General features: G+C 36.7%; 1 protein-coding gene across 4 annotated transcripts in view; it reads left to right on the top strand.

Moving 5' to 3' along the window:
- Nucleotides 1-15,622, top strand: part of VAV3 (vav guanine nucleotide exchange factor 3) — a 396,308-nt gene that overhangs the window by 346,670 nt on the left and 34,016 nt on the right. For all 4 annotated transcript variants that reach the window (XM_027096221.1, XM_027096220.1, XM_027096219.1 and 1 more), the window contains one exon: nucleotides 8,843-8,877. In XM_027096221.1, coding sequence (XP_026952022.1) covers nucleotides 8,843-8,877 — 35 coding nt within the window. The remainder of the gene's footprint in view (nucleotides 1-8,842; nucleotides 8,878-15,622) is intronic.

Here is a 15,622-nt window from a genome sequence, read left to right as displayed (position 1 = left end):
AACGTAAAATATATTCTCTGACGCTTTATGAAATTTATAAATTTCTGTTTAGGGTGATGTTATTTTATCATCGTAATTTGGTGTTTGGGGTAGATTTTTCTGTGACACTTTTCAAGTTCTTAACTCTAATTAAAGGAAATTATTTTACTAATACAATGGAGTTATTGGTTTGTGGGGAAAAAAACCTTCTTAAACTATTCTGCTTGCCTTATTTCAGTCCTTCCCAGTTTTCTAAACTGAACATTCTTTTTAATATTATAAATGGGAATGTCTGCCATCCTTAACCTCAGATGTAGTCTGAAGAATAATTTACTCCACTCATTCAAGCTTAATTAATTTCAAAAGCAAAGGGAATCAAAAAAAAAAAAAAAAACTCTTGCTATTTCTGTTGGTTCTATGATCTAATGCCACATATTATTCAGGTTATGTTGTAATCTTGAAAACAATTATTGAAATTTCATACCACTCTCATTTAATTAGATAAGCAAAAATGATTCTTTAGCTAGTTTTCTGTCATTTATATGAATAAGATTAAGGCTTCCTATTCTTAAAGAACTGATATTTATATGTAGGCACATAGCAGAAAATTAACATTAAGATTTTGGGAACCTAGCATAGGGAGCTCAGCTTGGTGTTCTGTGATGACCTAGATGGGTGGGATGGGGGGGTAGGGGAGGGAGGCCCAAAAGTGAGGGGATATATGTATACATATAGCTGATTCACTTCATTGTACAGCAAAAATTAACAACACTGTAAAGCAATTATACTCCAATTAAAAAAAAACTGTTAAGCATTTCATGTACCATGTACTGTTTTCTTTTCACAGCTCCTTGAATATAGCATAGAATGAGCATTTGAAGTTTTATTTTAGGAATAGTATGGCATATAGTAGGTATTTAATAAATTTTTGTTGTATGAATGAACAAAGAAGTGAAAAAGCAAACAAAAGTTCCTAACTAAATGTAGGTAATTAACAATGGCAGATATTAATTAAATCAGCTTATAGGATAATGAATGATATTTTGTGATCTGGTTAGTTACTAGAAAAAGAAATGTGCTTACAATTTTAGCTAATAAAGAGTTGTAGAGGAACACATAATTATGGGTAGGACTACCAACTAAATATGATTGTTTTATAGCTTAAAGTTAATAAATAGCTATTAAATTTTTACTGCTTTATTTAATGAAATTATAGATTCATTTGTTGGTTGTAGGTTAAGTTAGGTGAATGAAGCTAAGCAGAAGGAGGAAAAACACAGGAGACAATTTCATTTCTGGCAATATGGTTACTGGAGAGAAAGCCTAGAGCTAAAGCACAGTGCAAACTTGGGTGTCTCTCTGTGAATCGCAGAGCCCTCAGTGGGTGAACAAGAAGAAAACTATCTCACAGGAGAAGATATGCCTATCTTTGTCTTGGATCTTGGTGGGGAACAGAAAAAAAAAAGTCTCTCTCCCCTAAGAATTCTTAACTTTAGATCCAAAAACCACCCACATGGGGGGTTGGAATTCATACTAGCTTTGTGACCTAAATAATACTAAGCTAGAAACATAGTAGAACATACATATCAATAATTACCTTAAACATAAATGAATTAAATGTTGCAAACAAAAGACACAGACTGGCTGAATGGATACAGAAACAAGATCCATATATATGCTGTCTACAATAGAACCACTTCAGATCTAGGGGACACACACAGACTGAAAGTAAGGGGACTGAAAAAGGTATTTCATGAAAATGGAAATCAAAAGAAAGCTGGAGTAGCAATACTCATATAAAACAAAATAGACTTTAAAATAAAGACTATTACAAGAGACAAAGAAGGACACTACATAATGAGCAAGGATCAATCCAAGAAGAAGATATAACAATTATAAATATATATATATATATATATATATACACCCAAATATATGAGGCAAACATTAATAGCTATAAAAGGAGAAATCAACAGTAACACAATAATAGGGGAGGACTTTAACACCCCACTTTCGACAGTGGACAGATCATTCAGACAGAAAATCAATAAGGAAACACAGGTCTTAAATGACACATTAGACCAGATGGACTTAATTGATATTAAAGAGCATTCCATCCAAAAGCAGCAGAATACACATTCTTCTCAAGTGCACATGGAACATTCTCCAGGATTGATCACCTGCTGGGCCACAAAGTGAGCCTCAGTAAATTTAAGAAAATTGAAATCACATCAAGCATCTTTTCCAACCACAACACTATGAGATTAGAAATCAACTACAAGGAAAAAAACTGTAAAAAACCATGGAAGCTAAACAATATGCTACTAAACAACCAATGGATCACTGAAGAAATCAGAGAGGAAATCAAAAAATACCAAGAGACAGATAAAAATGAAAGCACGATGATCCAAAACCTATGGGACACAGCAAAAGCAGTTCTAAGAGGAAAGTTTATAGCAATACAGTCTTACCTCAGGAAACAAGAAAAATCTCAAATAAACACACTAAGCTTACACCTACAGCAACTAGAGAGAGAAGAACAAACAAAACCCAAAGTTCATAGAAGGAAAGAAATCCTAAAGATCAGAGCAGAAATAAATGCAATAGAGATAAAAAACAATAATAAAGATCAATGAAGCTATAAGCTGATTCTGTGAAAAGTTAAACAAAATAGATAAACCTTTAGCAAGACTCATCAAGAAAAAAGGGAAGGGGCTCAGATCAATAAAATTACAAATGAAAAAGAAGTTACAACTGACACCACAGAAATACAAAGCATCATGAGAGACTACTATAAGCAACTATATGCCAATAAAATGGATAATCTAGAAGAAATGGACAAATCCTTAGAAAGCTACAATCTCCCAAGACTGAACCACGAGGAAATAGAAAATACAAAAGGACCAGTGTGGATGCCTTCTATGTAATAAAGGCCATATGTGACAGCTAGCATCATTACTCAATGAGGAAAAGCTGAAAGCATTCCCTCTAAGATAAGGAACAAGACAAGGATATCCACTCTTGCCACTTTTATTCAACATAGTTTTGGAAATCCTAGCCACAGCAATGAGAGAGGAAAAATAAAATGAATCCAAATTGGAAAGGAAGAAGTAAAACTGTCACTGTTTGCAGATGGCATCATACTATACATGGAAAATCCTAAAGGTGCTACCAGAGAACTACTACAACTCATCAATGAATTCAGTAAAGTTGCAGGATACAAAATTAATACACAGAAATCTGTTGCATTTCTATACACTAACAACAAAAGATCAGAAAAAGAAATTAAAGAAACAATGCCATTTACCATCGCATCAAAAATAATAAAATACCTAGGAATAAACCTACCTAAGGAGGCAAAAGACGTGTACTCTGAAAACTATAAGACACTGATGAAAGAAATCAAAGATGACACAAACAGATGGAGAGACATACCATGTTCTTGGATTGGAAGAATCAATATTGTCAAAATGACTATACTACCCAAGGCAATCTACAGATTCAGTGCAATCCCTATCAAATTACCAATGGCATTTTTCACAGAACTAGAACAAATTTTTTTTTAATTCGTATGGAGATACAAAAGACCCCAAATAGCCAAAGCAATCTTGAGAAGAAAAACAGAGCTGGAAGAATCAGGCTCCCTAACTTCAGGCTATACTATAAAGCTACAGTCATCAAAAGAGTATGGTACTAGCACAAAAACAGAAATATAGATCAATGGAATAGTATAGAAAGCCCAGAAGTAAACCCACATTCCTATGGTCAATTAGTCTATGACAAAGGAGGTAAGACCATAGAGTGGAGAAAAGACAGTCTCTTCAATAAATGGTGCTGGGATAACTGGACAGCTACATGTAAAAAAATGAAATTAGAACATTCTTTAATGCCATTTACAAAAATAAACTCAAAATGGATCAAAGACCTAAATGTAATACTGGATAGTATAAAACTCTTAGAGGAAAATACAGGCAGAACACTCTTTGACATAAATTACAGCAATATCTTTTTCAATCCATCTTTTAGAGTAATAGAAATAAAAACAAAAATAAACAAATGTGACCTAGTTAAACTCAAAATCTTCTGCACAGCAAAGGAAACCATAAGCAAAACAAAAAGACAACCCACAGAATGGGAGAAAATATTTGCAAATGATGCAACCGATAAGGGATTAGTCTCCAAAATAAACACTTTATGCAGCTCAATAAAAAAAACCAAATCACCCAATCAAAAAACGGGCAGAAGACCTAAATAGACATTTCTCCAAAGAAGATACACAGATGGCCAAGAGGTACATCCAAAGATGCTCAACATCAGTAATTATTAGAGAAATGCAAATCAAAACTACAATGAGACATCACCTCACACCAGTCAGAATGGCCATCATCAAAAAGTCTACAAACAATAAATGCTGGAAGGGGTGTGGAGAAAAGGGAACCCTCCTACACTCTTGGTGGGAATGTAAATTGGTACATCCACTATGGAGAACAGTATGAAGGTTCCTTAAAAAGCTAGAAATAGAGCTACCATATGATCCAGCAATCCCACTCCTGAGCACATATCCAGAGAAAACCATGGTTCAAAAGGATACATGCACCCCAATATTCATTGTTGCAATATTTACAATAGCCAAGAAGACATGGAGGCAACCTAAATGTCCACTGACAGATGAATGGATAAAGAAGATGTGGTATATATATACAATGGAATATTACTCAGCCATTAAAAACAATGAAATAATGCCATTTGCAGCAACATGGATGGACCTGGAGATTATCATACTAAGTGAAGTAAAACAGAGAAAGACAAATATTATGTGATATCGCTTATATGCGGAATCTAAAAAAATGATACAAATGAACTTATTTACAAAACAGAAACAGTCTCACAGAGGTAGAGGATGAATTTATGGTTACCAGGGGGAGCGGTGCGGGGGAGGCATAGATTGGGAGTTTGGAATTGACATTTACACACTGCTATATTTAAAACAGAAAACCAACATGGACCTACTGTATAACATAGGGAACTCTGCTCAACATTCTGTAATAATCTAAATGGGGAAAGAACTTATATATGTATATGATGTATATGTATAACTGAATCACTCTGCTGTATACCTGAAACTAATGCAACATTGCTAGTCAGCAATACTCCAATATAAAATAAAATTTTTAAAAAGAAACATAGTATAAAATGATACCACATTGATTGTGTTCCCAGTGCAAGTACAGATTCTCTCTAGATTGGCGCCTCAAAGGATTTCTACTGATAAAGTCCCAGGGATTATAAATTCACAATTTGGAATAATTATATTTATGAGGAAACAAACCCACCTTAAGCAAAAGTCAGCAGAGACAATAAAATGCAGAATTAGACCCACAAAGACAACAGGTAGTGGAATTATCAGATACTAAGTTCAAAATTGTATGTTTAATATGGTTGAAGAAATAAAAGGGGGAATAAAAGTCTAAAAGGAAAACAAGTCACTCTCGTTTGGGCATATTTCAAAAAGAATCAGATATAGCAATTGAAGTGAGGAACAATGGAAACATTACATGATGTATGAGACCCAGCTGGGCAGAAAATTGGAAGAAAAATCTGAATAAATTTCTCAGTGAAAAGTCCAGAAAGATTAAGAGATAGAGAATGTAAGAGAATGGAATGATAAAGTTCAAATACATCTATTGAGAGAGAGAATATAGATAATTGTGGGAAAGCAATGTTCAAATGATGGCTGAGAATTTTCCAGAATTTATGATAAAACTAATCTTAATAGTCAAGAAGAATATATTAAACTTAATCAATACCTAGATACATTTTAGTGAAACTGCAGAACATCAAAGACAAAGAGAAAATATTAAAACCACCCTGAGAGAAAATACAGATTACCTATAAAGGGTTGATGATTAGACATATAGCTAACAACAGCAATAATGGAAACAATAGGAGTTTCCACTTCTGGTCATCGTCAAGTAGCTCCTATTGGACCAAGCCTCCCACAGAAAATAACTACAAACTCTGGACAAAATATTTTTTACAAAAACAACTATCTGAACATACTGGCTAGGAGAGGACTTGACATTCAGAAGAAGGATGATACTAGGTGAGTTTCCTGGCTTTAAGGCTAGCTTAAGGACAAACACTGGGCTGCACCATGCAGGGTGGCTGAAATACAGATAGAAACCTCACAGTATTACTGGCTTGAAGGGCAGAATATGGAGTTTGAAGCAAACACAATCTGGAAAGGGAGATAAGAAATCTTAGAAAGGAAAGAAGAGTGAGGGAGAACCTCAAATTCTGTGTATAAACATTGCCTCAGTCTCTGAGTGGTGCAGACTTCAAGTAGCTCAGCTTAGGCTAAAAGAACTTAACGAAGTATTCAGTTGCCCCTTACCACAGGGAAGACAGAGTTTGCGGTTGGAGTTCAAACAAGTTAACTGCCTGCTCTAAGAAAAACCACACTCTTTGTAGGAGCATAACTGAATCCAGGGCCTCTACAGCATATCATTCAAATCGTCCAAGAGGCCATCTAAAATCACTCAGTATACAAAAAAACAGGAAAACGTGAACCACACTCAAAAGAAAAGACAATTAAAGGATAACAACCCTCAGATGTCCCAAATGATAGAATTTGCAAGAAAGGATTTTTAAAGTAGCTATTATAACTGTGCTCAAGGACATAAATAAAGGAAAATACAGTTGACCCCTGAAACATGCAGGGATTAGGGTGCTGACCCTCCAAGCAGTGGAAAATTCACCTATAACTTATAGTCGCCCCTCTATATTCACAGTTCCTCCATATCTGTGGTTTCACATTCATAGATTCAATCAAATGCAGATTGTGTTGTATTGTAGTATTTACTATTGAAAAAAATCCACGTATAAGTGCACCCATGCAATTCAAACCCGTTTTGTTCAAGGGTTAACTGTATGTTTATAATGAATGGACAGGAAACCTCAGCAGAGAAATAAGAACTATAAAAAAGAACTGAATGGGAATTCTATACAATGAAATTTCAATATTTGAAGCAGTAAGAATAATATACTCAAAGTTTTGAAAGAAAATTAGAAATATATCTTTCCTCAATGAGGATGAAATAATGACATTTCTAGCCTAACAAACACAGAAAGTTCACTTCTGTCTCATCTAGCTTTTATAAAATGTACTTGGGAAGAAGCATATATCTTATATTTAATTTTATATGTATGCTATATTCCCAATGAAATTTTTTTAAAACGCTACATCCACAGCAGAAGTTTTAACAATGTAAACAGCCTATGATGAAGGCAGAAAAAGGCATTAGGGAAAAACTGTCAAAGATGAGAACAAAATTGTTTATAGCCTTATATATGAGATATTCCTCTAGATGAGGGCCCAAAGTACACATGATAGAAATGGGGAGGGCTCATGTCAGATGGAAAAGGACAGGATCCTACTCTGATGATGGGGATCACAGCTGAGAAGACAGTCCTGGCTCATCACGCATCAGAATGTACCAAAGAGAGGAAAAGCTTCAGAAGGACAGATCCGGATGGAACAGCCTCAATCTCTGTTTTACTTTAGAATTTTATGTCACTCTTCACTTTTGTGGATCCTTCCCAGCTGAGAAAATCCAGTCAAAATATGTTGAAGCTCTTTACCTGCTCTGTCCTCTTTCTCTCTTTTTGTTGTCGTTCTCCAGGAAGAGAGAGATAGGTTTAGGAATAAGCATACATTTGAAGAATACAGAGAGGTAGAGGGAAGGAGGAAAACACTTTTTTCCCCATCAGATTTCTGAGGTCATGGATATTTTACTAAAAGGGAAACTGTTGAAGATTGATTTCAATTTGCGAAAACAAAATGGTATAAGAAAATATTCGCAGGAGTCGAATGGTATAATTTACTTTCAATATGGTATCTGTGTATCAGGATTTTACACAGTGGTGAAATTGAAAATGTGATCCATAGGATAAAATATTTAAATATTAGTAACTTTAGAGATGTTCTGACCAGAAGGATAGTTTTTTACAAATAATTCTTAACCTGGAAGGTCAAAATAGTAACAGCCCATTATGAAAATGGACATAGCTAGAGATATATTCACATTAACCAGACCTCAGTTACAAGTGAGGGTAACAGTATTTTTAATCACGCAGTATTAAAAGGCCCAGGAATAACATGGAATGTATACATCAAAGATTCAGGTGATTCATGAAAATTACACAGTATGAATTGTATTTGTTGTTTTATGAATATTGGTGTGCCTTCTTTGGCTTTGCTCATTTTCTAATTGCAATCTAGCAACTAGAAGTTTTCTTTTTCTTTCTTTATTTGCATAGAAAATAAAGTTTTTCTCTTTTGTAAAGCTCCATAGGAGAAAAGGGAAAAATGAGTATTTCCTATGACTTTTTCCTAAATAAACGGTTTTCCAGTTGGTAGACTTCTAAATCAGAGTTTAAAATTTGTGATACACAATAAGAGTCTATATCAGGTGTATATTGTTTATTTTGCCTGTTTTCCCCGTGTATTGGGAAAGCAGTGTGCTATTTGGTTTTCCTAACATTTTCATTTTAATTTTCTATGATAGGATTAAACTGCCTTGATAATAAATACCAAAAGATTCCAATTCATATTTTTCCTGTTATCTCTTCCTTTAGAGGTACCGTGGCAGTAAAATGAATGAAAGAATTAAAGTGAAATGAATTATTTTCTACTTATCTGACATATACTATGATTCGCTCTGTATAATATTGCCAATGGATAATTCTAGGACTGTGCTACCTAGGGTTTTATAGAGCTGAGTCAGCTGAACTGAATTAATGATTGATTTCTAAAAGCTTCCCTTAAGTAAACTTAATCTATTTTTGCCTTTTTACATCCTAGGTGCCCAAACCAGTAGATTATTCTTGCCAACCCTGGTAAGTATTAAAAATGTTTATGTAGCTGAGTTGAAATACCATACCCTTAGCTCGAGGACGCCTTAAATGAGGGAGTAGTAAACTACATTCCATTTCCATTTGTCCTGGCTAAAGCTGTTTTCAGATGCAACAAAACACCATAATGAATTTATATATTGCTGACCTTTCCATATCTTTATCAGAGAGTGGTGCATGTGTGTGTACAAGCACATGTACTTGGCTGTAAATCCAAAGTTTATACCATCCACAGAGAGGAATGGGACATGGGCAAATATGTATATTGTATTTTAGAAGAGTAAATTTCATGGAGTTGAGAAAAAAGGTATGATTCCATTTTCTGAAACTAAAATTTAACCCAGAAAGGACAGTAGATCCTAAAAATACATTTTATAACACATAATATTGGAGGAGCAAGATGTGTCCAAGTCTAAAGTTTTAGGTCTCTGTGGAGCTCACATAACACTTGGAGGTTAGCAGTATCACTAACAGAAACAAGGAAGCAGTAGATAGTGATTATTATTTTTTAGACATTATGAGTTTAAGGGGAAATGATATCCTCAACTGGAAAAACTATTCAGAATCTAGAATAGTTATAATCATTATATGATAATAACTAACATATTCTGGGTATTTAGTATGTACTTAGTATTTTACACATTTTGTTTTGTTTTTCCAACATCTGTTTAAGGAAGGTTATTTTTATTATTTTTACAGATGAGGAAACAAAGGTTAAGGCCAACCAGCTAGTAAATGGTACAGCCAGGATTCCAAGTTATGCTGTCTGTACATTGGCACACCACCTGTTAAAGTACAAAACATGGGCATATTTACTTATTGATATTTGCTTCCTGAATTTTGAGTTTGGCTCCTCTTAAAATGACTGCATCTATTTTTACTTTCTTGATATTGAAATATATGTATACAAACTAGATATCAGGATATGTATATAAATGAGATATTCTGAGAGTATATAGTACTAGTTCGGTTTGCAGGTGTAGCTAACACCTGAGTTCTTTGATATTTTAAATTCTGATCATTTTCTGTTATATAACCAAAGCATGAAAAATGCCGGGTTACTGTAGGAATATATTGTCCATAGTATGAGATCCTCTCCTCAGCAGTCTTGCTCTCCCTCCCCAGCAATTTCTGCCTTCTGTGGTCATTGTCTGCTTTCTCTGACATCCCTCTCTGGGCTTCAGCACTGAGCTTGCTGGAGAAATTGTAGTAGGTCTGTAATGGAACTGGAAATCTTTGCTACATGTTTACCTGGTTTAAGATAAATTTGAGGTCTTACTTTTCGTGGAATTAAAGACTGTAATCCTGACAAATTAACTTTGGAGAATAGAGCTGTTGGAATGGATAATCAAACTGAAAAACATCAAGGACTGGTGAAATCATGAGAGTGTGATGATAGTTTCCTTCTCTTTTCTTTTACTATTTTTCATGGAAGTAGGCATAATAGTTACAAGAGTAATGATTTTAGAGAAATACTAAAGCCACAAACTAGATGGATTTTTTTTTAACTGGAGTATAATTGCTTTACAATATTGTGTTAGTTTCTGGTGTACAACAAAGTGAATCAGCTATATGCATACCTATATCTCCTCCCTCTTGGACCTCCCTCCCATCTCCCCCAATCCCACCCACCTAGGTCATCACAGAGCACCAAGCTGAGCTCCCTGAGCTGTACCACAGGTTCCCACTAGCTATGTATTTTACACATGGTAGTGTATTTATGTCAAACCTAATTGCCCAATTCATCCCACCCTCCCCTTCCCCCTGTGTCCACATGTCTGTTCTCTACGTCTGTGATGGATTTTATGAAATAAACCAATCAGGTACCTGGGAACCAGTCAGGGCACAGGAGATTTGTTTTTGAGCCCTTTGTTTTAAAATGTACCCTTGCCAATATGTAAAATTCTATTGAATATATGACCTGTTAGAAAAGTATCGTTCCTACTGATAAAAAAAAAAAAAAAAATCAAGATGTTCAGATGAGGGAAGACCCTTGAAAACAGTAAGAAATAGATATAGTATAATTTCATAATTACTTTTTCTTCTTTTCTGAGCAACTTGGACAATTTCTTCACACTAAGCAGGCAGTTTCATGTGAAATGACTTCTGCTAAGGAACAAAATGATCAGAAAATGAAATCTTCAATTTTAGAAATACTAAACTGTTTAGAGAAAAATTACACTGTGGTTCTCAAGTCATTAAGAAAGTGAATAACACCAACTGTATGGTGTATTTATTATTTCCACATTTTAAAACAAGTTGTTCCCATAAGGTAAACTTTATCTTAGGCCGTGAAATAAAACAGAATTCAAGATGATTATCTTCAACAATCTATGTTTTGGGGTGTCATGAAGGCAGGGGTGAGGCATGGGGCTTAAATCTGGGGAACTGTCTGAAAATCCTTATGAAGAAAAGGATACAGATGCCAAGGAACCTACCTCATCCTCCAAGTAGTCAGGCAACTTACCCTTCCCTACCTTAGCAGGAGACATAAGTTAGAAGGTATATTACATGGAAAAATGGAGCCATATGGGGCCTAGACTTGGAAAGAGCAGGACCAGCAGAGATTGGGAGAGCTGTCATACTGAAACCAGATGGGTCAAATTAAGGAAAGTCAATATACAGACTGATGATGATTCCCAGTTCCTTTGTGTAGCTCAATTTCAGTACTGTGACAGCTGTGTCTCACACACATGGACTACTCTCTTCTTGCATCCAGATAGGAATTTGGAAGATTTTTCTCTAAAGAAACAGAATAGACTCAAAATAAAAAATCTAAAATCCAGCCCCATCATAAGGTTCTTGCCAAACGATCAGGTTCCCACCCAATGAGCCTCCCTTGCTTCCTCCACACAGAGCTTCCAGTCAGTTCTTGGCTTGGATGCCCTTCCTCTTAAATATAAGCAGACAACAAGGAGTAACCAGACATTTGAGAAAAGCCTTGAAGTAAAGAATAAATAGGAAAAAGAAACTTGGAAGAATTACAGACATTAGAATGGGCAGAAGAAAGAAGCCTTAAAGTTATATTCTCAGAATTAAGAGATGACAATGTATCCATAGAAGTGAGCTGGATGTTTTATAAAAGCAACAATCAGATAATAAGAAAGAGCTCTTCTAGTTAAGTATTGAGTACAGAAACTGGAAAATAAAGTTGAGTAAATCCTTCAGAAAATCAAAGAGAGATAATATGAGAGAAAAGATAGAGTAGGGGGCTTCCCTGGTGGCGCAGTGATTGAGAATCTGCCTGCCAATGCAGGGGACACGGGTTCAAGCCCTGGTCTGGGAGGATCCCACGTTCCGCGGAGCAACTAGGCCTGTGAGCCACAACTACTGAGCCTGCACGTCTGGAGCCTGTGCTCCGCAACAAGAAAGGCCGCGATAGTGACAGGCCCGCGCACCGCGATGAAGAGTGGCCCCTGCTTGCCGCAACTAGAGAAAGCCCTTGTACAGAAACGAAAACCCAACACAGCCAAAAATAAATAAATAAATAAATTTTAAAAAAGAAAAAAAAAGATAGAGTAGACAAGTGACCTGAGAAGTCCAGCCTTCACTTACTAGAACTCCAGAAAGGGAAACTGAGAACAATTATCAAAAAAAATAAATAAATAAATACAAAAATTTTTTTTAGAACTGAAGGGTATATGGCTCCAAATCAAAGATGCTACCAAGGGCCAAGGACAATATTGAACATTTAGTACAGCACATAACTGAAAGGCATATTAACATGAAAGTTTGCTACATAGAGAAAACAAAGCATCTGAGAGTTTCCAGGGAGAAAAAAATTCAGATTACATACAAAGACTTGGAAACCAAGATGGCACTGAATTGGATGTTAGAACAGTAGAGCGATGCCTTAAAATTTGAGAAGCAAATAATTTCTCACCTATAATTCTATATCCAGCCAAACTGTGAATTAAGGATTATTAAGTAAAATAAAAATATGTTCATAGATGTGAGGCCTTCTGAGTACTAAATCCCATGTATTCATTTATAGGAATCTGAAGGATGAGCTAGTAAACCAAAAAAGAGGGAGATACAGAATCTAGGAAATGGGAGTAAAGGGATGTCCAGGACTACAGTAATACAGCAGGCTTAGAGAGCAAGCAGTGGTGATTAGACCAAGAGGGTGGAGAGCTTGCTTGGGAAAGATGAATGTCTCCCCATAGAAAAAATTTTTACGTACAGTACATGGTGTTGAAAATGTATCACTGAGGGGTTTATAATCCTCTTGGAGAATTTGGAAAAAATCTGTGGTAGAGACAAAGAAGTTTGAGCAAAACAAAAACTTAAGGACTTTTTTTTTTGCAGTACGCGGGCCTCTCACTGCTGTGGCCTCTCATGTTGCGGAGCACAGGCTCCGGACGCACAGGCTCAGCAGCCATGGCTCACGGGCCTAGCCGCTCCGCGGCATGTGGGATCCTCCCGGACCGGGGCATGAACCCATGTCCCCTGCATCAGCAGGCGGACTCTCAACCACTGCGCCACCAGGGAAGCCCGAGGACTTGTTTTTTGATGTCAGATGTTCTTTGAATGTGACAACATGACACAACTGGGTAAGATGATGGCTTAGCTTTGGAGAGGTTACACAAAGAATGAGGTGCAGCACTATGAAGGCATGAGCATAAGTGGAGAAAGAGTGATTTTCCACCCTGACATCTAAAATTGATAAAGACCCAGAAGGAGAAGAGAGGGAGAAAGGGCCTGAGAAAATAATATTTGAAGAGATTATAGCTGAAATCCTCCCTAACATGAGAAAGGAAACAATCAATCAAATCCAGGAAGCACAGAGAGTCCCATACAAGATAAACCCAAGGAGGTACATGCCAAGACACAAATTAATCAAACTGACAAAAATTAAAGACAAAAAATATTAAAAGCAACAAATAACATACAAGGGAACCCTGATATGGTTATCAGCTGATTTTTAAGCAGAAACTCTGCAGGCCAGAAGGGAGTGGCACAATACATTTAACATGATGCAAGGGAAAAACCTAAAACCAAGAGTACTCTACCCAGCAAGGCTCCCATTCAGGTTTGATGGAGAAATCAAAAGTTTTACAGATAAGCAAAAGCTAAGAGAATTCAGCACCACCAGACCAACTTTGCAAAAAATGCCAAAAGAACTTCTCTCTACAGAAAAGGCCACAACTAAAATCAAGAAAATTATGAATGGGAAAGCTCACCAGTAAAGGCAAACATAAAGTAAAGGTAGGAAGTCATCCATGCACAAATATGATATCAGAACCAGCAATAATGAGAAGAGGAGAGTACAAATGCAGGATATTGGAAATGCATTTAAAATTAAGAGATCAACAACTTAAAACAATCTTGTATATATATAGACTGCTACATCAAAACCTCATGGGAGATATATAATGAGAGGAGACAAGATGGCAGGGTAGAAGGACACATGCTCACCCCTTCTTATGGAAACACCAGAATCACAACTAACGACTGAACAACCACCAACAAAAAAATGCTGGAACCTACTAAAAAAGATATTCTACATCCAAAGACAAAGAAGAAGCCACAACAAGACAGTAGGAAGGGCACAATCACAATAAAATCAAATCCATACACACCAGGTGGCCAACTCACTAACTGGAAGACAATTATACCACAGAAGTTCTCCCACAAGAGTGAAAGTTCTGAGCCCCACATTAGGCTCCCCAGCTTGGAGGTGTGGCAACAGGAGAGGGAGCCCCCAGAGAATCTGTCTTTGAAGGCCAGCAGGATTTGATCACAGCAGTTCCACAGGACTGGGGGAAACAGAAACCCCACTCTTGGTGAGTGCACACAGGATCTCATGTGCACCAGGACCCAGGGAAAAAAGTGGTAACCTCATAAGAGACTGAGCCAGACTTACCTGCTAGTATTAGAGGGTCTCCTGTGAAGGCAGGGGTGGCTCTGGCTCACTGTAGGGACAAGGACACTGGTAGTGGCAGGTTTGACAAACTCATTGGCATGAGCCCTCTTGAAGGCTGCCATTATCTCACCAAGACCTGGCCTCACCCAACAATCTGTAGGCTCCAGTGCTGGGATACCTCAGGGCAAACAACCAACAGGGTGGGAACACAGCCCCATCCATTAGCAGACAAGCTGCTTAAAGTCTTCCTGAATAAACAGCTGCCCAGTAAACACACCCCCTGACACAGCCCTGCCCACCAAAGGTAGAAGACCCAGCTCCACCCACCAGTGGGCAGGTACCAGTCCCTCCCACCAGGAAGCCCACACAAGCCTCTTAGACAGCCTCATCCACCAGAGGGCAGACAGCAGAAGAACTACAACCCTGCAGCCTGCAGAACAGAAACCACAATCACAGAAAGACAAAATGAGACAGCAGAGGAATATGTCCCAGATGAAGGAACAAGATAAAACCCCAGAAGAACTAAGTAAAGTGGAAATAGACAATCCACCTGAAAAAGAATTCAGAGTAATGATAGTAAAGATGATCCAAGAGCTTGGAAAAAGAATGGAGGCACAGATTGAGAAGATACAAGAAATGCTTAATAAAGACCTAGAAGAACTAAAGAACAGATGAACAGTACAATAACTGAAATGAAAAAATAAACTAGAAGGAATCAGTAACAGAATAACTGAGGCAGAAGAATGGATAAGTGACCTGGAAGACAGAATGGTGGAAATCATTGCCATGGAACAGAATAAAGAAAAAAGTATGAAAATAAATGAGGACAGTCTACAGGACCTTAGGGACAACATTAAATACACC

The sequence above is a fragment of the Aethalodelphis obliquidens genome, unplaced genomic scaffold (assembly GCF_003676395.1).
Source record: "Aethalodelphis obliquidens isolate GAN/ISIS:26980383/991018 unplaced genomic scaffold, ASM367639v1 scaffold100, whole genome shotgun sequence".
NCBI lineage: Eukaryota > Metazoa > Chordata > Mammalia > Artiodactyla > Delphinidae > Aethalodelphis > Aethalodelphis obliquidens.
This window is presented reverse-complemented; position numbering and strand designations above follow the sequence as displayed.